This window comes from Cololabis saira, chromosome 10 (assembly GCF_033807715.1).
Source record: "Cololabis saira isolate AMF1-May2022 chromosome 10, fColSai1.1, whole genome shotgun sequence".
Taxonomy (NCBI): domain Eukaryota; kingdom Metazoa; phylum Chordata; class Actinopteri; order Beloniformes; family Belonidae; genus Cololabis; species Cololabis saira.
The window spans coordinates 29,398,580-29,425,919 of record NC_084596.1 but is presented as its reverse complement, the minus strand read 5'-3'; the positions used below and the strand labels follow the sequence as shown (position 1 = coordinate 29,425,919).

Below are 27,340 nucleotides of genomic sequence, written 5' to 3'. Positions count from 1 at the left end.
TTTGGAAGTTTGTTTTTTCGACTGCATTCAACCTAACATTCCACTGTTTTCAAAGCATCGCCAGGCTCTTGCCAATAAGTTGTATCACTCATCTCACCAAATGCACTTGTCCCTTCACACAAATAAACACTTTTTCTTCACTTAGTGCTTTTAATGTCACTTCAAAATTCTTTACAGCAGAGCAAAATCTGCACCACTTGAACTTTATGAATTTAGATGGCATTTATCTGTCAAACAGAGGTCGACTTTAGCATACTGAAATTCTTGGAGAGCTGCGTCGTATACGCCGGCGAAGACGTCGTCTTCCAGTGTCTGCTTTCTCATGAGGACCCGCCTCAGGTCCAGTGGAAACTCCAGGACATCCCACTGCAGAATAATGAAATGAACGTGATAAAAGCTGAGGGTCGGGTGCACAGCCTCACTCTTAGAGGTGTCACCACAGCCGACTCGGGAACGGTCGCTTTCTTTGTGGGAAACCACAATTCCACTGCTTCTCTGACAGTTAGAGGTAAGGAAGACGTTAAGGGTTTGATATTTTGGGATTAGATCAGCCATTTGTCACTTACTTGTAAAGTAACAACCAGCTTATGTTCCTTTCTACTCTATAATCTCCCTTAAGTCACACATTCCTTCTCAAAACCATAGTTTCCTTTTAGTTTAGCTGTCTTTCATTTTCCTTTCCTGTGTATTCCCTCACGATCCTTGAGTATAAGCATTTATTCTGTAAGCAATTTCCATTCTCTTTCATTGAGCTTGAAATTACTCATTGGTCTTGTTGAAAAACATGTTTTTTTGAAATGTCTTTGTTCAGCAAGTTTTCTGTGCTGTGCACTTTCAAGACTCACTTGAATGCTCATGTCAAGTAATTTAAGGCATGATATTTCTTTATTTTTGACTTGCTGCTATGCCGGTAACCTTAGATGTGACTGCCTTCGGGATTTATTATACTGACTGTACAGTGTGTATATTGGGTCATTTCTGACACAACACCTTCAACCACTTCAGACAAAGTGAAATGTCCGCTCCTCTGTTTCTGGTGTCATGCTACCAAAATAATATCATACAAAAGATTTGAAAGGTGTGCTTGCATTGATATGATTTTCATAATACGCACATTTAGAAAAACAAATATTTTGTATTTTTAAATGAATTTTATTTGTCCAGGGACAAAAACAATGACTCATTTCATTGCTGGTGTTTTTCTGACCTTCTTACTCACACTTTAAAGTTGTCTCTTTTCAGTTTCTGTTTGAAAAGAGTCTTGATGGCGATGTGAAGTTGTGACAGTCTGTTTTAAGAAGGTCACATCTGAATACAGTGTGTTTTGTCGAGGGTGTCTTCACCTTTGAAACTGTAAGAAAAAATGTAATTTTCACACCCTTAAATTGGTCTTTCTGGCAGCGGCACCAGTATCATTCAAGAAGGAACTGGAGAGTCAAGAGGCCACAGAGGGAGGTGAAGTCTCGCTGTCCTGCGAGACCTCCAGCCCTGAATGTAAGGTGACCTGGCTGAAGGGCACAAAAGTACTCACGCAAGGGCAGAAATACTCTTTCCAGCAGAGAGCTTCCACTCACATCCTTGTTATACACAAGCTGACAATGGAGGATGGCGATAAATATACCTGCGACACAGGAGACAAGAAAAGCACCGCTGTCCTGGCTGTAAAAGGTAAAAAGGAGCATATCTTCATCATCCATGTCTCTTTTGTCTTATCTTCATCTCATGATCAAGCGCTATATCAAACGCTATATATATATATATATATATATATATATATATATATATTTATTTTTTATTTGTATTTTATATGATATTTATTCAAAGTTTCAATGTTGTTTTACATGTATTTGCCAGTTTTTTATGGTACAAACAGAAAAACTGCACTCTTAAACTCTAATAGACTTGAACAGTACTTTGTATCCATCTTCTAAACTTGACATCAAACTCGAGGAAGGAGATATAAAATATTACACTTGGATACTTGCCTACTTGGGGACCTGCTGAGATCTGATCTCTCACCTCCCGTTTACTCTCAGAGCGCGTGCGCATTGTTCGAGAGCTCTATGATGTAACTGTGACCACTGGCCAGGACGCTTGTTTTGAGATTGAGCTGTCGCACTCTGGCGTTACCAATGGGGAGTGGTGGCTCGCAGACAACCTCCTTCAAAATAATGATCTGAATCAAATGAGCAGTCACGGCAGAGTGCACCGCTTGGTTCTGAAGATGGTGACCACAGATGAATCCGGGGATGTTGCCTTTGTAGTGGGAGAGGAGAAGACTGTGGCCTGTCTTCTGGTGGAAGAGAAACCCAAAGGTAAAGGAGATTACATGGTCATCAGAGTTTTTATCCTTAAAACCGTCTCCATCAACATCTTTTATGCAAATGGTGATTAACACCACTCAACTCATTTTTATCATCATCGTCATCATCATCATCGTCATCATCATCATCATTGTCATCATCATCATCGTCTTCATCACCACCTTTAGAGTTTTGTTTCTTCTTTTTCTAAAGCAAGCACTACAAAAATAAATGTTAATTTTGACTCTTAGAACTTAGGTAAAGCTACATACCGTAAACTTAATCTTTAAAAGTAACTACCGTATTTTCTGGACTATAAGCCGCACCTGTATATAAGCCGCATCCGCTCTATTTAGAAAAAAAGATATGCAAGCCGCAGATATTTATGTTGTTAGATTAGATATTTACTACATGTACAGAATGATTTAGAACTGTAAATGATGTACATGTTTGTACCTAAATGGATCCTTTCCTAACAGTGTCTTCTAACACGTCAGCAACTTTGCTGATTAAAACGGGACAGAACCAAGAGAAAATAACCTGTATTTATTTATCTGTTTATCTGTTTGAAATCTGCTTCTACCTACTTCTATCTGCTAAAGAAGAAGTAGAATATTCTTCTTTGCATTTATTTCTTAGTTTTCATTCTAATTCCGGTTAGCACTCCCCCTAGTGGTGGAAGAAAAATCCACAGAATAGCTGCACCTTTGTATAAGCCGCACGGTTCAAAACCTATGAAAAAAGTAGCGGCTTATAGTCCAGAAAATACGGTACTTAATTAAATGTTATTTGTATGGCATTCCTTTTTCTATTTTGAAGGCATTATGCAGAAGTCGGTGCCTATATATATGCATGTGTCAAGTTCATCAGATAGTTAATAATGAATCTATTACAGAAGGGAAAAACTGCATATTAATGCTACTTTTTCCCCATATTTTCAGTGCTAATATTAGAGAAACCTCACAACACTGTGGCTTTAGAGGGTGAAACGGTCACTCTTGCCTGCTCCATCTCTGACCCCAATGGCACAGTCACCTGGATCAGGAACAGTGAGGTGATCCAAGCAGGTCTCAAGTATGACCTGAGGAAGAATGAAGCAACCCATCAACTTCGGATCCACAGTGTGGTGCCCGGGGACTCAGGAACGTACACCTGTGAAACTCGAGATGCCCGGTGTGATGTCACGTTGACTGTGGAAGGTAAAGAACAAAACCTGCTCTTTGAAGAAAAAAAATCTATCCACAATCTATTCTTGAACATCCTTCGCTTACTTCAATCACACCCGTACTCTGGTGCCACAACAAAACTGGAAAATCTCCATGGAAGTTCCTCTCTTCCTCTCCACCATGGGATACCAGGCTTGCTGTCTCAATATCTTATTCCAAACCTTTCCATTTTCAACTCTCACCAGGTGCACCTGCATTTTTCCAGAAAGAGCTTGAAAACCAGGATGCCACAGAAGGTGATGATATCACCTTGCACTGTGAGCTGTCTAAACCAGGTGTTTGTGTTGAGTGGAGGAAAGGAGGCGTTGTCCTCCAACCCAGTAACAAGTATGACATAAAGCGGGAAGGGTGCGTTCAACAGCTTTGCATTCGAAACCTCGATCCTGAGGACAGTGGCTACTACACCTGTGATGCAGGAACCCAGCTCACTACAGCTTCTTTAGCAGTGCAAGGTACACTGTCAGTCACAATATCATCTTCTGTCAGCCGAGTTGGTGCATTTCTAATATTGAGCTTTTTTTTTTTTGAGAGGTTCAGTGTATACATGTGTGTATTTTTCACTCAACAGTGAAAGAAGTCTACGTTGTTTCGGGTCTTAAGAACAGTGACGTCTTTGTTGGGGAATGGGCAACTTTCTCCTGCCACCTCTCTGGCAGGGCTCTTGGTAAGGTGCAGTGGTGGCTGGATGGCAACTTGTTGGAGAGCAGCCCCTTTGTCGAGATAGGACTGGGGCAGGGCTACCTCCACACACTCACCTTAAAGAACCTGGCCACAGACGACTCTGGCACTGTCACCTTCAAAGCAGGCGGTTTATCCTCAGCAGCCAAGCTCTTAGTCAAAGGTATCGCATTTAGCAGCATTGCTTTCTTTTTAAAGCCTTCATTTGACGTGTGATGAACAGAATATTCATAGCTTGCATTGAATTCAATGTGCTGTCAAGGCAGCATACATTGAAAATACTGGCTTTGCAAAGAAGATGCGTGACTGTTCCCATTAATTACAACAATAATCTGCAGGGTTTTCTAAAATCTTCATTAATAGATGAATGCTATAGCAGATACATTTCGATATCTCATCATGCATGAGCAACATTGTTTTATAATTAATTAATGGTGATAACAGTAAAGTTTCATCCTGTATGCTTTGATATGATCAAAACATACAACTGGGTGCAGCACCACAGCTGAATTTCATCAGAGTTGAGCAGAGTGGCAGTAAAACCTGAAACCTGAAACTACAAGAATATCTGATGGCAAATTGTATTCAGCATATGCTGCATTATGAGTGCTAAAATGATAAAAACAAAATTCCAGATTCTTTGTCTCACATGATGTTTTCTAAGTATTTGCCCATTTTGTGGAACAATGTTGAACAATGTTAAAACAGATTTGCACAGATCATCTAATCAAAACAAAAAAAAGTTGTATTTTTGTATAACCGACAGTAATAAAGGAAAAAACTGTTGTGTTTTCATGGGGTGCAATACGATCCATTTCAGACTCAAGCTTACTGTTGTATCTAGGTAATGGTGGGGGGATTTCCCAGCATTCTCCTTGAATTGACGGTCGGCCCTCTCTTCTCTGCCGCCAAGCTGAGAAAAAATTGCTCATGTTCTTTGCAGTAAGAAGAAATAAGGGGTCTGTTTACAAAAAGAAGATGGAAACAAGCATAATATTCATTTGTTATTGTTAACCAGGCACTATTTAATGTAAAAAGCCAAAAAAAAGCATGATTGTGATTATTTTATGCCAAGTTGTTCAGCTATATCCTGCTGGTAGCATAAATAATGATGAATCCTTATGTTCAGATGTGTTTGGATCAAGGAAAAATATGCAGAAGGACTCCAGTGATGTTGTGTAAGTTGTTTGGTTCAGGGTTTTTTTTTTATCCACAGAATGGGGAAATATTTTGTTAAATAAAAAAAAAGTGCTGCTCCACCCATCCTTTATGCCTTTGCTCAAAGCACTGCCCATAACTTTGAAGCATTAAAACTTCTAACTCTGCTACACCTATCATGAGTTTGGCATCGGCATTCTGTCCACTGACTGTATCTCACCCTCCTTTGATTAGCTGCCACTACCAGTTCGCTCTTACTTGTAACTATTATTGTGGACCTTGGATCTTGGACTTTTTAACCCCTAAGAGTTGACACAGCTAAATTAATGTGGTAATCACATAAAAGAAAACTGCACGGTATAATCGATTAAAAATTATAACAATAATAAAAAAACATACACAGATGAAGACTTCAACACGTTTTGGGGGTTATAAAGCCCATAAATCAAATATGTCCTTATCTCATGGCCAAGTCCTGACCATATGACCCCCCACCCAACCTCAGATCCAGCAGTGGAAGTGGTGAGCGAGATGGAGGACCTTCAGGCGGTTGAAAACCAACCGGCTGAGTTCATCTGTCAGTATTCAAGGCCAGTCAAAGCTCAGTGGCGGAAAGATGGGCAGCCTTTAAAGCCTGATGGTCGAAGGGTGGTAGTGGAGCAGGACTGGACTGTGGCGCGGTTGTACATTAGCCGTGTGTCCGCTGAGGACGTGGGCACATACTCCTGTGAGGCAGAGGGGACCTGTGTGGTTGCTTCACTTCATGTGGAAGGTGAGCATCCCTCCACATGGATGGAGCACCAAACTTTAGGGAGTCTCCTCTGCTATGTCACGCCAGTACTTCTGAAGTACTTTTTCTTATCATTATTTTTATTTTTTTTATGCCTCTTAATTGTGATATTAATAGCTTTTTTCCTCCTTATTTTCCTCTCTCTTTTAACAGCCAAACCCATTCAGATTGTTCAAGGCCTGGAGAATGCAGAAACCTTTGATGGAGGTGAAGTGCTTTTTGAGTGTGCCCTTTCTCGTCCTGAGAACAAAGATTTCCAGTGGCTTCTTAATGGGAAACCATTGAAAGAATCCCCTAATGCTGAGTTCGTGTCGTTTGAGAGTGGTCTCCGCCATCTGCTCCTCCTGAAAGAGTTACACGTTAAAGATACTTGTACAGTGACCTTTAAGGCTGGTACAGCCTCCAGCTCTGCCCAGCTGACGGTCAAAGGTGCGTCGTCTAAAGGCAACCCCAATTAAGAAAAAGCTGAGTCATTATGGAAAATTCAAATCAAGTATAACACTTTATTTATTGTCTTTTCAATGCACATTTATTTATTTATTTCGAGGGGAGGATTTTCCATATCATCTCAACTTTTTCTGGTTTGGGGTTTTACAAGAAGACTTTAAACCTGTGGTTTAAATCTTCCTTGAATTTTGAAACCTTATTTGAAAAAAAAATGATAGATGTCCTTTTTTGCTGTCATCAGCCTGGAAACTGGAAATCGTGAAAGATTTGGAGGACAGGGTGGCTGCAGTGGGAGAGAAGGTGGAGTTTTGCGTGAAGCTGACTGAGCCGGTCCCTGCGGCAGAAGTGGCCTGGTACGCCAACGGAGCTGAACTCAAGCCCGGTGACCTCTGGGCTATGAAGGCTGATGGCAGTTCTTTCAGCCTCGTCCTGAGGCAGGCCCCTCTCTTGCCCCAGCAGGAAATTACTTTTGCTGCAAGAGATGCTCTCTCTTTGGCCAAGCTTACAATCATCAGTATGTATTTGAAAAACATCATAATAATGCATTTATATAGAGTGATAATGCTGTTTCCAGCTTTTTCTTGTTTCTTTTTTAAATTCTTCTGACTTCATGTATTTAAAACTGACGTTTGCATTAGGCCTGTGTTGAAAAAAATCGATTTTCCGATTCTAAATCGATTCTCAAATGAATTCCTAAAAATCGATTTGTATGTCTAAAGATCGATTATTTTTCATCATTAGATTTTCGCCAGGTGAACTTTAATCCCAGTAGTCACGTAATTTAATTGACACATGCGCGTGGTGTGAAACTATCAAACAATGAACATGGCGTTGAAGAGCAGCGGTAGCGTTAACAACGACAGCGTCATAACTGATGTTTGCATAGACGTAACTGACATTTGTTGACGTAACTGACGTTTGCATAGAGTAACTGACGTTTGCAGCGATGTAACTGACGTTTGCATAGAGTAACTGACGTTTCCAGTGACGTAACTGACGTTTGCAGCGATGTAACTGACGTTTGCAGCGATGTAACTGACGTTTGCAGCGATGTAACTGACGTTTGCAGCGATGTAACTGACGTTTGCAGCGATGTAACTGACGTTTGCAGCGATGTAACTGACGTTTGCATAGAGTAACTGACGTTTGCATAGAGTAACTGACGTTTGCATAGAGTAACTGACGTTTGCATAGAGTAACTGACGTTTGCATAGAGTAACTGACGTTTGCATAGAGTAACTGACGTTTGCAGTGACGTAACTGACGTCTGCATAGAGTAACTGACGTTTCCAGTGACGTAACTGACGTTTGCAGCGATGTAACTGACGTTTGCAGCGATGTAACTGACGTTTGCATAGAGTAACTGACGTTTGCATAGAGTAACTGACGTTTGCAGCGACGTAACTGGCATTTGCATAGACGTAACTCATTTGCAGTGACTGACGTAACTGACGTTTGCATAGAGCAAATGACGTTTGCAGCGACGTAACTAATGTTTGCATAGAGTAACTGATGTTTGCATAGAGTAACTGATGTTTGCATAGAGTAACTGACGTTTGCAGCGACGCATCTCACGTTTGCAGTGACTGACGTAACTGACGTTTGCAGTGATGTAACTGACGTTAAAACATTGTTTTTATATAGTGCAGATGAGATCAAAGACATATTTTGTTTTCTTTCTCACCTACAGCTGTACCTGATCCCCCAGAAGACCCGGAGGTCCTCAGTAAGACTCCAGTATCTGTCGCCCTGTCTTGGTTTACTCCTCTCCATGATGGAGGGAGTCCTATTATGGGCTACAGGGTGGAAATGCGGCTGGTGGACAGTGCACTCTGGCTCCCGTGTCTTTCTGAGCCTGTGTGCAACACAGAGTATGTGGTTGAAAATCTGGTCTCAGGGAGCGGCTACAGATTTAGAGTGGCAGCCATAAACAGAGCAGGGATTGGAGAGCCTGTTGAACTGCCTCTAACTGTGCAGCTTGGTGAGTAGACATGCACTTTTGACAACAAAATAATGTACTTTTTCCTTATTTTGCTATGAATGTTTGCACAATGCTCCCTATGTGCCATGGTAGTGCTTAGGGCAGGGCAATATGGCCACAAATATCAGGATCATTTCATATATCATGAATTATCATGATATTTGAAACTCTACAAGTCTACAACTTTATTAGTCCAAACAAAAACCAACAATTTGTTTTCACTTGTACAAGCAGCTGTTTTTTATTTGCATTAAAGCTATATTAAAATGTAATAGTGCAAATGCAAATCTCTTGCTGACAGTTTAACCAAAAGGCATTTCCAGTGGAAATGGGCTGACGTATCCTGAGCATAACCACGTACAATATCCACATAAGTTAAAAAGAGTTGCTTTGCAACATAAAAATTCAATGTATTTCCACACTCCGACTGGACATCATATCTCTTGCTAAACAATGGGTTGTTATAAGGCGTGCACTATTTAAAGCTGCGCCGATTGTCAGCTTCTTTGGCCTTACCACCGCGCTAGTTGAAGTGGACGTCTCTTCACGCGCTTTGAGAGCTTTGTTGTACTCCAACAAGTGCTTCGAGTAATAGGTTTGTGGTGTTTCCTCCCTTCGCCATGATGGCCCGCTTGCATGTTCTACAAAAGATTTGTTGGGTATCTGACGGGCGGAAACCGAACCAGTTTCCACCACTGAAGTTCGACCATTTTTCAAACCAATTCCGGTTCATTTGTTTCATTCAACGATTCGCTTTCGCCTTTCTCATTCTCCGTCGCCACCATGTTTTTTCCGCCATGTGCGTATGAGTCTATGAAAACAAACCCACTGCGCATGCGCGATTTACCCATATTCTATCGTGATATTTCATTTTCTTATCATTGCCAGACATTGTACCGGTATTACTGTGAAAGGTATATTATGGCCCAGCCCTAATTGTGCTCCTTGAATATCTTGAGTAAACTATAAGGTCCACCAGGAAAGATTCAAAAGTGCAATAGTTGTTATTAATCAACCATGCTTAGACACAAGTGTAGCATAAATAAAGTTTACAAGTCAGTATGAACGATAATCTTCCAACCCTTTCTCAGATCATTGAACATCTAAGCACAGATTGTACTTTGTGAACATTAATTGTAACTGCCTTGTGGTCACATCTGTAGATGCAAAAGCAGCAGAAACAATGGGACAACCGAGTCTACCTCCCGAAGCTGCCGTAGAAGGTGATCTCCATGAGCTGTGGGAAGCATCGGCCAAGAAACGGCGCATGAGTAGAGAACCCACCCTGGACTCCATTTGTGAACAACCTGAGGTTGATGGTAAGAAAGAGAAGAAAGAGCTCATATCATCTGAGAAAGTGGAAACAAAATCAGCTGAGAAGGAACAGGTCATTATGTTGAAAAAGGAGGCAGAATCCAGCCAGTCCATCAAGTCGGAGGAAGAGACTGTTTCTGGGGGCTCATCGCTTGTGGCTTTCCTCAAAAAGAGTAGTAACACCTCCGTCACAGCATCCTCTGAGGAAGAGACTCTAGCTACTGACAGGTTCTTTGCACATTTCCAGATGACAGAGCAGACAGTGCAGAAAACTGAAGTAAAAACAACTGTAGTTCAGCAAAAAGAAGAAACACAGGTGTCTTTGTCGAACACCAGCGCTATGGATGTCACCAAAGAAGAAGAGACAGAGCTTACAGGTGCCGTCATTAAGATTCAAGCCGCCTTCAAGGGTTACAAAGCTCGCAAGGATATGCGCCCTGTCTTCAAAGATGTTTTCAAAGACCAAACCAAAGCACCTAATGACACCATACACCTTGAATGTATAACAGAAGGTAAACCTGACAAAGTGCGCTGGTTGAAAGATGGGGAACCGGTGATGGATGGCAAGCACCATCATATCGATATCTACAATGATGGCACCTGCTCTCTGGTCATTACTGGGATCACCACAAAGGACACTGGGGTTTACACATGTGAGGTCACCAACAAGTTTGGAGTAGCTTCCCACAGTTCTAAGGTGACAGTGGGAACAGTGAGAGAAGTGAGAGAATCGTCAGGCCGGCGGCCGCTCACAGTGGGCTACAGTGCAGACAGTGAACCGGAGAGCTCTGGCAGTGAGATGGACGACTCTCTGAGACAGGCGAGCAGACGCCTCAGGCGGCTGCTGCACACACGCCTGCCGCCAGATGTCCAGGAAGAACCGTTTGTTAGCGCAGATGAAGGAGACCTTCGTTCTACAGATCCTCAGTCTTACCGCGAGGATGAAAACTACATCTACATTCGCTTTGATTCACGAACCCAGGCTGAAGTGGCCTCTAAGAGATTCCAGGAGATGTTTACAATCCACGGGGTCCCCGTGGAGACCAACATCATCGCAGCAGGGGCTCACAAAGTGGAGCTTCGTATTAAAAAGTTGGGATACATCCAAGATGGTACACAAACCCCCACACAAGATCAACAGGGTCCTGCTTTCATGGCTGGAGCTGCAGGTAAGAAGTTCATGGTTCTGCTGGTATAATCATTCAGCAATTGTTTTTTTATTAGAAACTTTCAAAATTATCAATATCATTGTGCACAGTGCAATTTCGTTTTTTTCAGAAACTCAGAAATGATTTGATTAATTATATTTTATAGCCATCAAACTATGTTTTTCTCTTGTTTCCCAGCTGCCCCAGTTTTCCTGACAGAGATACAAAGTCAGGACGTTCCAGACGGGTATCCCGTCAGCTTCGACTGCGTTGTGATCGCCAAGCCACCGCCCACCATTCGCTGGTACAAGGATGGCAAACTGCTGGAGGAGAATGACCACTACATGATCAATGAGGACCAGGAGGGCTGCCACCAGCTCATCATCACCGCTGTGTTACCCACTGACATGGGCGTCTATCGCTGCACAGCTGAAAACAGCAGCGGGATTGCTGCCACTAAAGCTGAACTCAGGGTTGACAGTAAGTGAATTTACATGCACACGTATGCAAAAACACTGCTTTTTGTTTGAATACATGTGTTTTCAGTCAAGGCAAATGCTCCTCATCATACTTTTCTCTTATTTCTTCATATAAGTAAAATTGTATGAACTATAAAAGCAATAATAATGATGATACATTTAATGTTGCTTCATCTTTAGCTTTTCTCATATTCTGCATATATATTTGGAGCAAGTTCCTGAGAACGAGTTTGTAGCACTTGAAAGTCGTAACCCTAAATCTGCATCTTCTAAAATCATCCCAGTGGCAAACTTTTTTCTCCTGCAATGAAAAAACATTGTAAAATGCAAGACTATTAAAGTAAAGTCACAAGCACACGCATTGTCCAAGTTTTCATTGTATAATAACATACTTAAATCCTCTCAAAGTGTCTTGCAGCTCAGATTATGACACTGCTGTTGACGCCACTGAGACATCCTCCTATGTCAGTGCCAAAGGCTACGCTTCCAGGTGAATACGCAATATTTTATAGATATTTAACATATTAATTGGCTTATTTAAAATTTGCAAAACAATGACATTAACTGTTTATGTTTATAAGCTGTTTAATTCTCTTCTAGCAGGGATACCGAGACCTTTGAGTCGGTAACTGAAGATGATCAACTCCCTCAAGTTGTGGACGAGCTTCATGATGTTCACGTATGTCCAGGTTCACCGATTGCAAAGATGCACCTCAGATTAAAGGGTAAGTTTATCAGTATAGCTCAAATTTCAAATAACAATTCACAAGATTCAAGAAAGACATTCCTTCTATATTTTTGTTTTCCAGGTTTTCCCACACCCAGAGTATACTGGTTCAAAGATGGTCACCCACTGCGAGGATCAGAAAGGATTCTGTTATTGACAGAACGAGATGTTCATGGGTTGGAGATCCTGGAGGTGAAGAGAGAGGATATGGGGGAATACTCTGCTTACATCAGCAATGCAGCCGGGTCTGCTTACTCCTCTGCTCGACTAATAGTTTTAAGTAAGTATGCAAGTATTTCATAGTAGACTATAGACTTGAACTCATGTACTGTAAAAAAATCAAAAACAAAATGTATAATATCTTGAAATTTAAGATAACAAAATAAAATAATGCCTATATTTGTTAATAGATCCAGGAGAGATTATGCCACAAGACAAAAAAGGTAACTAGATATTCATCTCACAAATTGGTCAAAGTACAGGCACTTACATGGGTAAACTGTGTTTTTAAACATTTCTGGTATTTCTTTGCACTGTTTTTGCGAAGACTCCAAGGAACCCCTGGTCCCACCGCGCTTCCTTGAGAAGTTCTGCAACAGAAAAGTAAAACAGGGAACAAGCATCACCCTGTCTGTCAAAGTTGAAGGTTTGTTATGTTGAAACACTATTATCAAATATAGTTTTGCATCCCAACAGCATCAGGGCCCATCGAGGTCTCAGGCTTTCCCTCATGCAGCATTTATCGCTACTTCTCCATCATCATGTCCACTCTTTCAGGCTCTCCTACTCCCATGGTCTCCTGGCTGAAGGAGAAATCAGCAGAGGATGTCTTGTGGATCAAGCCTGAAACTAAGGGCTACAAAATAGCGAGCTCTGGGCGCCAGCACAGCCTCATCTTGATGGACGTTAGCTCAGTGTATTCTGGCATCTACACTTGTATCGCCACAAATAAAGCAGGGCAGTCCATCTGCACCGCTCACCTCGAAGTGGACGACAGTAAGCAAAACATATGCACTTCACGGGGTACTAAAATGGAATGATCAGCTAATACATCATACAATAAATAATATAAGTCAAACTAAATATAGAATTTATCAATCTAAAAGAAACTTGTTCAATGGTGCCTAGTTTTCTAAATAACCATGAGCAAATGTGCGTGTGTGTTTGTCCCACTTTTTCCTCAGTGCCACAACCGAAGAAAGAGACCAAACCTTCAGAGTAAGTTTGAAAATAAAGATTTGAAATAGTTTTCAAAAGATTACATGACATTGCATTTGTATTACATTTTAATGTGAATATGTTCAAGAAAATTGGAACAATTTGTAAATGTAATATTTTCAGGGTACTTGGCATTACAGTTAGTCCTCCAGAAGAGGAGACTAGCAGAGGGAAAGGTAAAAAAAGAAAAAAAGAATGACTAAGAATGACTATTTTTGAATATTCTCTAACATTTTTATCTACTCTATGGTATTATATTTGGGTAACAAATACTGTAATATTTGTGATGTTCCTTCCTTTTTGTGTACATCTTAAGAGGGCAAACTACCCTACCTAGGTGAAGTGGGCACAGAAGAATTCCTCATGAAACTCACTTCTCAGATCACTGAAATGGTCTCAGCAAAGATCACGCAAGGTCAGTATTGGCTGTAGTCTGTCCTGTTTAAAGTAAGTTCACTATCTTTAACTCAATAAAAATGACTTACAGACTTCTTTCACTTGTATATATATATATATCCAAACTTGCATATATATATATATATATATATATATATATATATATATATATATATATATATATATATATATATATATATATATATATATATATATATATATCTTCTAGTTTTAGTCTGTTGATGTTAATTAGATTAGAGAAATAAGATGAAATATAAACAAGAACACAAAGGAAAATGTTTTAGTTCCACATCGTCTGTATCAGGAAGATTAATTTATGTATTGTTGTATTAAAAGAGAAATGTATAATTTTTGTAATCACCATGAATGGAGCAGGCTAATTGACAAGATTATGCTTTCCTAGTCTGAGTTTTTAGTCAGCTAAAGCTACTTACCCATAAAAAAATGCAGGTTTTCATTCCAGCTAAACATTATACCAAATGATTTCCGTGTTGACACCTTCACCTTCACCTTCAGCTTATTTAAGAAACCCTGTGTCTCTTAAATCAGCTGAGATATCGTACATATAATGCTTGAATTTTCACTTGTGTATGTCCACAAGGTGTATATATACAGTATATATATATTTGAATTGATTATTTTTCCAGATTCATAAAGCCAAGCTCACAAATGGTTATCTTTTTAAATGTCACTCTTCATCAAATTGTACACACTTGCAAAAGCCTGAATAACGCTACTCTTTTGTGCGTGGATGTATGTGGAGGATTTTTTTTTATGCACATACATACTTTTCTAGATCTGACTTACGGTGTCATCTGTTCATGGAATAAACACCTGTATGTTTCCGTGTCCCTATTCCCTCTCTTATGGCTGTTTTTGCTGTGTGCAATTGCAAAAACTGCTGAAACTCTAAAAACAATTCACTATTTGTTCAGGTTTGGTTGTATTCAGTAAATTCATATTAACTATTCATGGATTTAGAATTTTTTCTTTGAATCTGAATGCATCAACAGAAAGGTTTGTGGGGTTAAAAAAATATTCAATTCATTCATTCATTTCCATTTGGGGATTAATTAAGTATTTTGAATTGAATCAGACATGAATTGGAAAAAGACTTGGCAACAAACTAATTTAGAGTTGACACCAAACCTGACAGTGGATTGTTCCCTTTTCAGCTCTTTTAATGCTTTTTTCCCTCCATGCTTCAGTTTACTTATATACAGTCATTATTAAATTAAGGGCTCTCATGTTTTGACATAGATGTAATTTCTTAACCACATTTACACCCATCACTTTATCAATCCCACCAATTAAATGCTCATCCAATCACTGATTTGTTATTCAGACAGTTTACAGAATCATGAAGTGCTCCAGTGGATGAAATCTTGGCCCAAAACTACCAGTATGTATCCCAAGTGCATCAGCTTCACATTAATACCCTTATTCTCCTTGAGATAATGTTTTAGTATAGAGTTAATGGCTGAAAACAAAAGTTAAAAAAAGTAGTGCATTTCTTTTAAAAGTGAACTGATAGCCATTTCCTTCCTATCCTTTGTTCATTTTAGTTAAAACATTCTTTTTTTCATGGTTTTACTCCCCCCATATACTGTATATAGCTAGAGTTTCTCTTGTGAAACAAGTATTTTACAGTGGCGTAGGGAGTGTAACCTTTAAGCTGGAATACCTGCTCACTGACAGACATGTATGAGGAGAAATCAAAAAATAAGTGCTATGTTTACCTGCATGTTGCTACTAACAGAGAAGGAAGCTTACAGATGCAATTATTTAGATTTGTCTTTTTGTTGTTTCTTTACTTATGTTCTGACTTTGAACTAAATCCTTAAACAATGTAGTAGTTGTTTTGTGAAATGTGAAAAATGCTTGCCCTGCATCAGCCAAGTTTTATCAGACTGAATGGGTTAATAACTGCTACAAAGATTTAAGACAAGAACCAACAAACTTTCATGAAGAACTAGACATTATAATTTTTCCTTGTCAAACATGCAGTTGTTATAAAGTAACAGATAATAGCTTTCAAGCTTTGAATGGATACACAGCAGTAACAAGACATTCCCTGGTTCTCAAGAGGAATCTGTCTTCTAAATGTTTCGTTTGTCCTTGCTGCTCCAGCTTCGTTACGAGTACCGGGCGCCGACAGTGATGATGAGACCAAAACTCCTTCTCCATCACCTCATCACGGCCGCTCTCGTCCCCCTTCTCTCATGGCTGACTCCTCCTCAGAGTCTGATGAGGGGGATGCCAGGGGAGAGGTGAGAACTCTGGAAAACATCGCTTTAATTTATTGTGCTCAAGAATGTGTGGCTCATAGTTTCTACAACCTCAATTACAAATACGTTGGGGTGTTTTGAAAATGTAAATAAAATCAGTATGTAAGAATTTGCAGAACTCATGAATCCATATTTATTTTCAAATTAGAACACAGAAAACATTAAACTGATGAAATGTTAGCTCATTTTGGATGTCATTGCAGCATCATGTCACTGGGATTTTTTTTGTATTAAATCATATTTTTAGTGTCATGATGCTCCACATGTTTTCAAATAGTAAAAGATTTAGGGATGTTGTTGAGTCCAGGTTCGAGTCCCCACCTGTGAGCCTTTTTCTTCCCCTATGCTCCCCTATGCTCTCTGACCACCTTTCCTGTCTCCACACTGTCAATAAAGACCCCTAGAGCCACAAAAAAAGAAGAAAAGGAAAAGGTTTGGCATTGTCTTGCTGGAAAAAGACATCTCTAGACGCCACAGCATTCGAAACAAAGTTCATCTCAATCAGATTCATCTGAGCGAAGACAGTTGTCCATTTTGTCTTAGTCCATTTGAGTTTTCCGGATCATGCCCCACATGTGAACTTTGATTTGCATGAACCCGCACTAGTGGATGGTACAGCTGCGACTGCAGACAGGGATTTCAGGAAATGCTTAACAACCCATGCAGTGATTTCCGGTAGGAAACATGCCTGTTTTTAAGATCGTACTCTCTGACCTCCCAAAGATCCCATGACAGGTCCCTGATGATATTATGAACTGTAGGTGATGAATTATTACATGTTTTTTTATTAGATTCTGAGGAACATTATTCTCAAATTTTTTCACAATTTTTGGATGCAGTTTATTGTAGATTGGTGGACCTGTGACCATCTTTACTTCTGACCATCTCTGCCTCGCTTCTCTTTATATATCTAATTCTATCACTGATGTGCTGCCTATTTAACTTCTTTCAAGCGATCAGGTGACTAATTGGACTAATTATTTTTCAAAACTTTTGCATCCTATGTCTTGTCTTTTTTTAGATCAAATTCATAATGAGCTGTTTGTTTTCATTAAATGGTCAAATGTCTGACTTTCAACGTTTTATGTTATCTATGGTCTATTGTGAACAAAATATGGGTTTATGAGATTTGAACATCATTGTATTCTATTTTTACTTTCATTTGACACAGAGTTTAACTTAGGGTTGTACATATATGTAATATTTATTGGGGAGCAAGTATAAAACAAGGTTTACTTCTGATAAAGCCTGCAAGGTTTTTACTGAATTATAAGATGAGCTTACAAGTTGTTCAGTTTTCATCAAAACCACCTCTTCAGTTATTGGTGTGTAGGTACAATTTAACAGCACATTTTAAAGTTGTGATTAGATTTTGTTTTGTTCATATTATTAAGATTGAAGTAAATATATCAGATGCATTAGGCTTTATGCATTAGTCTTTTAGGCATTTTTTTCCTGGTTTATTTAAATCAAAAACCAAAATGACTTAATATTTACATCCTCTTTCTTTTTCATGTGACTGTAAATAAACACTTATCACTTATCACAGAATGGTTTATAGCCCTGCAGTTGTTTATACACAGTTATAAAAGGTAAAAGCCTGAATTAGCTACCTTATGCATTTTATAAAATTCCACGTTGACTGTCTCTACCACTACATTCTTTCAGATGTTCGACATCTATGTGGCAACGGCTGATTACAACCCAACCATCGTTAGCAAAGACTCCATCGCTCTAAAGGAGGGACAGTATGTTGAAGTGTTGGACTCAGCTCATCCACTCAAGTGGTTAGTCCGTACCAAACCAACCAAAACAACACCGTCCCGCCAAGGCTGGGTCTCACCTGCCTACTTGGACAAAAAACTCAAAGTACGTTTCAAGGCTGTAGTATATGTATACTTACTTTTAAAACTTTTTTTAAATTCAGTATTGATTAATTCAGTATTGATTAAGTCTTGATGCCTTCTTAAAAATGTACATTACAGCTCTCTGCTGATACGGGCGACCTTCCAGAAACAAGTTCAGAGGAGGTGTCTGAGGGCGAATACAAGAGAAAGTTATTGTAAGTGAAACCCAATTACAGCCTCAAAAACAAACGGCAGAAATAAAACACGCTGTAACAAACTATTCTCTTATGCCTCAAGCCAACTGGTTCATGAACTGATAAATGGAGAATCAGAGTTTGTCAAAGAGGTGGATTTCTTTACCTCCCACCACCTGAAGCACGCCGACAGCCCCGAGGTGCTGCCTGACGTCTCCAGCCAGAAGGAAACCATTTTCAGGAACATCGATGACATCAAATCCTTCCATACCAAGTGAGTTAAGTTTCCAGAAACGTGTTACTTTGAAAGAGCAACTATGAATGTGTGTGCATCCTACCCAGGGAACAGTTCATATTTTAATTACATTTCATTTAATGTTAATGAACCATTCGCCCCCACTGTTTATAGGACATTCCTCCCCAAGTTAAATGACTGTGAGACGGATGATGATGTAGCCATGTGCTTCCTGAAGAACAAGGAGGGCTTTGAGAAATATCTCCAGTATTTTGTGGGTCAAAGTCAGGCTGAATCTGCAGTCAGTGACAAAACTGTCCACTGCTTCTTTAAGGTAACACCAGGGCTGTTGTTAAGATTGCAATGTCCCCATCTTTTGCACTCAACTTACAAATTATGTTTTTAATGCTATAATGACACAAGTATATATATAAGCAGTACTGGAGTTGAGGGGGGATGAGGGGGGATGGCATCCCCCCTGAAATAAAAACAGTAAAAATCATCCCCCTGTAAAACTGCCATCCCTCCTTTCCATCCCTTATGTCATTTCATCAATGAATGTGGTTTTACTGCTATTTCAACATTTAGAGTCAACACCAGAAAAATAACACCAGAAAAATAACTTATATGACAATTTTCACCTTTTTCAAGTACATTTTCACTTGAAATAAGTAGGAAAATCTGCCAGTGGGACAAGATTTATCTTCTTATTACAAGCAAAAAAATCTTGTTCCACTGGCAGATTTTTCTACTTATTTCAAGTGAAAATCTACTTGAAACAGGTGAAAATTGTTGTTTTTTTCCAGTGATGAGTCTTGTTTTAAGTGTAATGAGATTTTTTTTTACTAAAATGAGACATTTTAACTAGAAATAAGACAAATATTCTTGTTAAGATTTTGAGTTTTTGCAGTGATACATTTAATTATCCTGTGAAGGACAGAGTCATATTGATAAGTTCAGAAAACTGTTTTTTATTTTAGTGTTTTGATGTATTTGATGTAAGCCCAGTGGATATTTAAAGCTTACAGAAGGCTGCATTTAACTGCTGCTATGTCATTCCTGCAGTATTTCTGCAGGTGTTTTGGTCAGTGCTATTATTTGTAATATATTATATTATTTGTATTCAGCACAAATTATCTGTCCCCATATGATAAAATCCACCACCCCCCCTGATTTTATTTTACAACTCGAGTACTGTATATAAGCCTTGTAAATGAATCAAGATTAAGTGTCAGGTATTTTTTTGTTTTTACAGGAGTACACTGAGAAAGTGCAGGCCAATGCAGACCCCTCAGATCCCCCTGTACGAAGCATCAATGCCCATCTCAAACAACCAGTGGAAAGGATTCAGAAGTACAAGGCCGTCCTCAAGGTGACCGTTTTAACAGAGACTGTGCATAGAGTCATGTTCGATTATTTTTCACTACACATTACATGTAAAACCTTATGGGACACACACTTAGAAGACATATACATCTAGTTATGTTGAAGTTTCTCCTCCAACACCTGCAGGAGCTCATTCGTAACAAGGCAAGAAATGGCCAGAACTGCTGCCTACTGGAAGAAGCATACGCGATGGTGTCGGGACTCCCTCAACGATCTGATAATACCCACCACGTCTCAATGATTGAGAACTATCCGGCTACGCTGGAAAATCTGGGAGAACCAATTAGACAGGTATGTGGTCACAAAGTGTACGGTGTCCTGAGACAGTGAGGTTGGCTGTGTCTGATCATTTACGTCTTCTATTCTTCCTGCTCCAGGGACCTTTCCAAGTATGGGAAGGAGCTCCAGGAATTAGAACGTCCTCTAGGGGTCACCACCGTCATGTCTTCCTCTTTAAAAACTACTGTATAATCTGCAAACCCAAGCGAGACAGCAACACTGATACACAGGCTTATGTTTTCAAGAACATGATGAAGGTCAGCATTAATTAACTACTGGCCATTTTACCACTGTTATCATTCATCTTATGAATGATTTTGCTTTATTCTTAATTCCTTTGCAGTTGAATAACATTGACGTGAATGAAACAGTGGAGGGCGATGACCGTGCCTTCGAGATCTGGCATGAACGAGAGGACTCTGTGAGAAAATATACTTTACAGGCTCGAACTGTTACCATCAAAAACTCTTGGTTGAGAGACCTCCGTGAACTGCAGCAGCGCTACAGCATGCCTGCATGGAGTGAGTAGGATGTACACAGTTTCTCACTCACCTCTCTCTTTCAGTTTTCTCTCCTAAAGTAGTCATTTTGAATGTTACATTTCATGTCTTATATTTTTTTTTCCCCAGGCCCTCCTGACTTTGAAGAAATCTTGGCAAACTGTACAGCAGAGTTGGGCCAGACTGTGAAACTGGCCTGCAAAGCCACCGGAGTGCCGAAACCTGCGATCACCTGGTACAAGGGTAAGACAGAAGCCTCACTATAAGTATATATTCATATATGTGTGTATGTTTGCAGAGGCTGAACCTGATTTTACATGTTGGATGTAGATGGACGTGCAGTAGAGGCCGACCCTCATCACATCATTATTGAGGACCCTGATGGTTCCTGCACACTCATCCTGGATAATATGACTGCAGATGATTCTGGCCAGTATATGTGCTTCGCCACAAGTCCAGCTGGCAACGCCAGTACTCTTGGAAAAATCAGTGTTCAAGGTAAGTGACATGTGGTACAATTTCCTAAAGTTTCACATTTTATTTTTTCGCCACAGTGACTCACACCAGCAATTGCAAAGCTCCCGCCACACAAGCAGTCTCCTTGCCAGTGGAGAACATCTGGATGAGTGTCTTTGCATTAGTAGAAAATCCACTCTACGATCAAAATAGTGTACAACTTAGATACATTAGACTTAGTTGAAGTTAACGAGGTATTACAAACAACATGTGATACTGATTGTGCTGCTTCAGAAATCACCATTTTCCTACTTGTTCATAATTATTAACCTGTCTTATCTTTGAACATACATTTCTTTTAATACGTTTATGTTTTACGTGTCTTGCAGTACCTCCTCGTTTTGTAAATAAAATGAGGAATGCCGTCTTTGTTGTTGCTGAAGATGCTCAGTTCACCTGCGTAATACAAAGTGCACCCAGCCCCAAGATAAGGTTCGACTGATTCATAAATATATATATTTATATAATTGTTACCAGATAATCTTTTCTTTTCTGGAATATCACTTTGAGTATTTCCCTTTGCTCTCTTGCTGTGCAAACCTGTTCAAGGTGGTTCAAGGATGGCCGGCTGCTGACTGACCAAGCCAAGTATCAGACCTACAATGAGCTTCGTAGTGGGGTGCTTGTTCTGGTTATTAAAAACTTGACGGAGAGAGACCTTGGACACTATGAGTGTGAGGTATGTCTACCGTAAATACACATATATAGATCTATCATAGATCTATCAGGGCATATTATATATAAATATTTTGTTAGCAAATATATTATATCATGTGCTGCTTCCATATCATCTCTGATTAATTGGTACATCTACAAGGTTATTTCTGAATGCTTTTTATTTTTATCAATCCAAATTAGACAACAACAGTGTCATTTATAAACTGAAATGGGGTTTGACTGTTTAACATGTTTGGGTTCAAGGGTCAAAATCGCCAGCAAAGTGTGGATGTCAGGCGTAACTTTAACAAAAGTTCTACATTTTTAAATGAAAATATATGAATGTGGATGTAGCTTACGACTGGGGTCTGATGGGGCCGTCAAAACTGTGTTAGTGAAATGTAACCCATAGCTCCAGTCTCCCGGTTGTTGCAGGATTTCCTAAATGACCCGTTGTTTTCCGTCTGTTGTGAATTCGTCGTTCCTTTGCTTGTAACCCTAACCGGTCACCGTAGGAACGATATCTGCCTGATGATTGTTAATCCTCCCCTAATCGTTCAAATCTTGTCTGACAAATGCAGAGCCTTCTTGAGAATTTGTCTTCTATGTAATGTCAGACTTCGGGGATTCTGGTTCTCTGTCTCCTATCTCTTTAGAGAATTTCTAGATCTTTGTTCTAGCGACCCTTGGGTCCTTGGCCATTGCACAGATTTTCAGTTTGGCCAGACAGCCAGCCCCGTGAAGATTCAAACATATTTCATTTGACTACTGTTGAACCCACTGTGCATTTGAGAAATGACTTTAAATAGTTTTGTATAATGTTGCCCTTGTTTATGTCTCCCCATGTATGTCTTTCGAAACAGTGTCTAGTCTCTTCACTCACAGGTAGACTGCTGTCACGCTTCAGACTCACATAGCCCCATAACAAAAGGTCTTATTACTGTTTATTAACGACTGATGTCACGATTTGAAATCTTCTTTAAAAAAGATCAACTGTTTTTAGTGTGGGTCATTATCAAAAGATTTGATCGCAGCTTTATAATTAACTTTATAATTAAATGGAGGGGATATCTTCCATCTGATAGTTGGTCTCAATTAGCAGCAGAAAGTCATATTTACGACTCTAAAAATATATTCCTGTTGTTGGCAGTTGTCTAACCGCCTGGGCAGTGCCAAGTGTGCTGCTGATTTAGTCTTCCCCTCTGCTGTGTCTCGCGCTGGCGAGCAGGCCATCACCATTGAAGGTAGGATTAACTTTCCTCATATTATGCTGTTTTTGTATAATATTTTGTCTTGAAACACATTTAAGACAAAAGGGAATACTACTACTACTTTAATACTACTTTAATTCTACTTTACACTACTTTAATACTAAGTGAAAAAATAATTCCTTTGTGCTTTTTTGAACGTTGACTCTGTTGATTCCTACTCCGTATACATGTCATCTTGTTATCTGCCATCTTATGTTCTGTTTTAATGCTGCTTCTTCTGTGTTTTTTATGTTTAGTCACCGAGCAAGATACTAGATTACCAAAGAAAACCATCATTATGTAAGTGATTATTTTTCAATGCATGAGTCATTTATTTCAGTTCTTTTGCTGAACATGTAAATGAAACTTATTGTTGCGATTTAACTGTGACATAAATTCAAGTCTCCAAGGGCTGTTGTCGTATTTGTTATGTTCTGAACTGTGAGCTTTGGGTAACTGTGAACATATGGCATTTTATTGATAACATGGGCTAAATCTGAACTTGAAGCACCACATGCTCTCTATGCATTGTGCAGTATTTAAAGCCCAAATGCCAAGGGATTTTATCACGAGGATGATGAAGGGAGGGGTTGTTTCCAGCAGGGAGCTGTCTTTATCTCACAGCTTTTAATCTGCAGTTTATAATAATAATATATTTTATTTGTAGAGCACTTTTCATGAATAATCTCAAAGTGCTTACATAAACAAGGGAAAAAAAATCAAGACACATAAAAGACTAGAAGTAAAAAAGGATAAAAATAATAAAAACATCTAAAAAAGACCAGGGAAAGCCTTCCTGAACAGGAAAGTTTTAATATCACGTGAATTTTATATCTTACATACAAAACTTCAGTTTTATGGCCCAAAATTGCAGATTAAACATTTACCTCAAGGAAAAACTCAGGAAGAAGATAAATCAACAGAAGAGAAATCTCTCCTACAAAACTGACACATGAAATACGTGTTAATGGATGTACAGAATCGAAGTACATTTCATTGTTTGATAATGTCCTTCTAAATAATTCACATTACCCATAGTATCCAAATGAAAGTTATCCTTACGTAATTAGTTTTTATCATCGGACTTTCCTTCCTTCCTTTAGCGGAGTCACCCTTTCCTTATTAGTTTCCGTCGCAAATCACTTCTATGAGTCATCTACAAGTGACCATTAAAGCTTCCACTTGAACATCAGTGTGAAAACTGTATACAGGATATTATATTTTACAGTTCTTTGTCTGTAACATCAGTAATGACAGCAGTCCTCCTTTTATTGCAGTGAGGAGACTATTACCACTGTGGTGAAGAACCCGCGTATGAGGAGACACAAATCTCCTGGTCTGACTGTCACCGGTGCCCACCGCTCTGAGACGTCTACGCCTGAGCCCCTCACAGCCAGGCCCAGGAGGATGCCCACCCCGAGGAAGACGGCCATTCCAACCCTGTATGTTACTGAGCCCGAGGGGGCTGAAGCCCGGGCCACGGACAACAAGCCCAGGTGGGTTGAAGTAGAAGAGGTCATCGAGTACAAGGTCAATAAGTCTCCCAGGCTGTCGAGGAGGAGAGGCGTCTCACCTGCAGCGTCTGATCGCGCAGCCACTCCCTCAAGACCAAAGAGATCTACCTTGGAAAACCCAAATGCGAACAACTCTAACAACAAGCTGGTGGAGCAGCCACAAGCACACCTTCAGGGAGACATGAGCCCCCTGCTGTCCTGGGAGGAAGAGGAATCTCATGTTGCTTCGGACTCTGCTCCCGGTGAACCAGAAGAGCTGTCATCTGTCTTTACAACTGCTGGAGGAGACGTTGAGGACTTGGATGATCAACAAACGGTCATCTTTGAATCTGATGATGAAAATGATGGAAAGCAGGAGGCCATGATGCTGAAAGAAGGAGATCGTATTTTGACTCTGGAGGACTTAGAGGATTACATCCCGGAGGAGGGAGAGACCTATGGCTCTTCCGACAGCCACCATGTTGCTGACGAAAAGCCTTGCGAGATCTCGGTGCTCCAGAGGGAGATTGGCGGGTCCAGAGTGGGACAGCCGGTGCTTCTCAATGTGGGGCGGCCTGAAGTAGTGCCAAGGCAGAGGAGCAACTTCTTCTGTCGCTTCAGGGATCATCTCTCCGGCAGGCTCTTCCCATCAGCCTTCCCACAAGGCAGTGACACTCAACCTAGGACAGAGAGGCAAATCCCAATCCAAGTGAGCCATGCAAAGCTGGAGGTGAAGCCTTCATACTGCTCAGAGGTGCAGAGGGTTGAGGGAGGTCAGCAAAGCTTTAAAACCAAAGTGTCCACTCAGACCTACGGCTACACATCAGTCGGCAACCCTGTAACTCTTCAAATCAGAGATAACCCTTACCAGAACCAGTAGAAGAGTCAAATCTGGAACCACAAACCCTCTTAGTCTTAAATAGATATATTTCTACATACATGACAAAAAGGCAACCCCTATCCCAAGGTACATCTGCTACATTTGACAAATCATTCCATTTTCAAGCAGCCAATCAGAAAACAAAACTGTCTCGCTCTCCAGAGTTGCTTTTGTGAGAAGCCCTTGGAGTTACAAGCTGTCAAGGAGTCATATTTAAACCAAGCACCTGTCCTATATTGGCAGGTTTAACGCATCCAAGATGCAATGAAGTTTGTGCAAAGAGGTATCAAACCTTTTACTGAGTTGACCCACCTGTGGATATGTGTCCATTCATATAAGACGACGGTCTTGGCCTCAGATGACCAATGACAATCATGGATCTGAAACCATATATTTATAACGACAAGAATAAACTTTAATCATCAACTTATATGAGAATAATTTTATTTATAGAAAACTGAAGGCAGCACACCTGCGCAAGCAGGAAAGGAAAGTGAGAGGAAGAGAGAATTCTTCATAAATATACATGTATATTAACATTCTGATCATTCGCTCTGTTGAATCATTAAAGCATAATAAGATCTGAAGAAAGAAGATTGTACATTTTATTAAGCTAATGTGCGGCAGCCTTCCACTTTTGAGGCAGGCAAGAAAGTTTGAGACTTATTTTGTCAGATGCAAGGCTGATTGTTTTAAATGTTCTTTAAAAAAAGGGGGAAAAAAGCCCCAACTCTAAAACCATTCAAGCCAGTCAGTGGTCCTTGTGAATGTCTACGTTGAATTTGTTTTCAATCTAAACAAAATAGATTAAGAGGCAGAGTTCGAATGTGTCAACATCTTATTTTGAAACCTGACCTGCTTAGAAGCAGGTTAGCTTTTCAGCATCGGTTGTCGTGGTAACACGCTCTGGTAAGACGTGAACCAGGACATATGAGATCCAGAGATGAACCTGAAGTTAACCCACTAAACCCCTGAGCCTGCTTTGGAGTAAGGATTGTGAGGTTGAAACCAAGTTGTAAAGCAGGTTTCAGTATTGTTTAATACTTTCAGCAACTATGAGATATGCTGCATGAACCAACCCAAAAAAACAAGTTTTACATTTTACTACTGCTTGATCATGTTTGTGTTAAATACACACAAAAATCATGAACTTGCCAATATTGACTAATCCAGGCATTCAAATTAGTAAAAACGTATGCTATTCATAAACAGTTATAGGACATTTATGTATTTTATGTTCTCAGTTTTACTTTTCTACTTTTCAGAAATGTAGTGTTTTAAAGTGCCTTGGATTCCTCACATAGCAATAAGTTGCTGACTGTGTATTTTGAAATTTCCATATTGCTTGTTTGAGATGTGCCATCAAACTATAAGATAGTTTTTCATTGGTGTGAACGATTCCTTAGTGAGGAATTATGCAATTATAACTATTAAGCAAACAATGCGGCATGGCAACTAAAAACTTGTTCTCCAAGTACATCCTATGTCAAACAGATGTTCCAAAGATAACTTGTCGATTGAATTTTGTAAGACTTTTTGGTGTCTGTTGATGCAGTGCAGGTACCTGTGAGCTCTCTATTCATGTGTAAGTGACAAATATTGGAGTGACTGCATGTATTTGCTTTCCTAAAGCAGATGTGTTTAGTCCAAGGTATGCACAACCTTAACCTCAGATTAATAAGCAAACTTGTGTGCAAAGAATTGTATTTTAATGAATGTACTACCTACGCAGTGCAATTTGAAAATAGAACGTGTGGTGTTTGTGTGCAAGGGTGTCTTTTACAGAGTATGTTATGTAATCATTTGAAACCACTAATAGATTGTAATTGCTTGTACTTTAAATGTGTAGTTCTGGACAAAACAAGGTTGAATACAAAGTGTTGGATTAAATAAATGTACTGCAAATACTCAGTGTAACCCGTCTCCTCC

At 39.7% G+C, this 27,340-nt stretch overlaps 1 protein-coding gene across 13 annotated transcripts in view; it reads left to right on the top strand.

Annotated features, from left to right (window-relative positions):
• The window catches only part of obscnb (obscurin, cytoskeletal calmodulin and titin-interacting RhoGEF b), a 68,430-nt gene extending 41,108 nt beyond the window's left edge, over positions 1–27,322 (top strand). For 7 of the 13 annotated variants that reach the window (XM_061732393.1, XM_061732392.1, XM_061732394.1 and 4 more), the window contains 37 exons: positions 1,402–1,668; positions 2,037–2,315; positions 3,245–3,502; positions 3,715–3,981; positions 4,098–4,370; positions 5,871–6,137; positions 6,309–6,584; positions 6,844–7,116; positions 8,293–8,583; positions 9,747–11,066; positions 11,244–11,525; positions 11,933–12,014; positions 12,125–12,249; positions 12,334–12,531; positions 12,662–12,694; positions 12,799–12,897; positions 13,029–13,247; positions 13,436–13,469; positions 13,593–13,645; positions 13,786–13,884; positions 15,232–15,288; positions 16,017–16,156; positions 17,843–18,043; positions 18,160–18,236; positions 18,319–18,489; positions 18,625–18,784; positions 19,706–19,822; positions 19,963–20,127; positions 20,214–20,372; positions 20,459–20,636; positions 20,745–20,858; positions 20,946–21,113; positions 21,461–21,563; positions 21,681–21,810; positions 22,939–23,032; positions 23,296–23,338; positions 24,316–27,322. In XM_061732393.1, coding sequence (XP_061588377.1) covers positions 1,402–1,668; positions 2,037–2,315; positions 3,245–3,502; positions 3,715–3,981; positions 4,098–4,370; positions 5,871–6,137; positions 6,309–6,584; positions 6,844–7,116; positions 8,293–8,583; positions 9,747–11,066; positions 11,244–11,525; positions 11,933–12,014; positions 12,125–12,249; positions 12,334–12,531; positions 12,662–12,694; positions 12,799–12,897; positions 13,029–13,247; positions 13,436–13,469; positions 13,593–13,645; positions 13,786–13,884; positions 15,232–15,288; positions 16,017–16,156; positions 17,843–18,043; positions 18,160–18,236; positions 18,319–18,489; positions 18,625–18,784; positions 19,706–19,822; positions 19,963–20,127; positions 20,214–20,372; positions 20,459–20,636; positions 20,745–20,858; positions 20,946–21,113; positions 21,461–21,563; positions 21,681–21,810; positions 22,939–23,032; positions 23,296–23,338; positions 24,316–25,411 — 8,168 coding nt within the window. In that variant the 3' untranslated portion in view covers positions 25,412–27,322. Of the gene's footprint in view, positions 1–238; positions 509–1,401; positions 1,669–2,036; positions 2,316–3,244; positions 3,503–3,714; positions 3,982–4,097; positions 4,371–5,870; positions 6,138–6,308; positions 6,585–6,843; positions 7,117–8,292; positions 8,584–9,746; positions 11,067–11,243; positions 11,526–11,932; positions 12,015–12,124; positions 12,250–12,333; positions 12,532–12,661; positions 12,695–12,798; positions 12,898–13,028; positions 13,248–13,435; positions 13,470–13,592; positions 13,646–13,785; positions 13,885–15,231; positions 15,289–16,016; positions 16,157–17,842; positions 18,044–18,159; positions 18,237–18,318; positions 18,490–18,624; positions 18,785–19,705; positions 19,823–19,962; positions 20,128–20,213; positions 20,373–20,458; positions 20,637–20,744; positions 20,859–20,945; positions 21,114–21,460; positions 21,564–21,680; positions 21,811–22,938; positions 23,033–23,295; positions 23,339–24,315 lie in introns of all 13 variants that reach the window. The other 6 variants (XM_061732388.1, XM_061732389.1, XM_061732395.1 and 3 more) reach the window with 6 other exon arrangements.
• Positions 27,323–27,340: the final 18 nt, after the last annotated feature.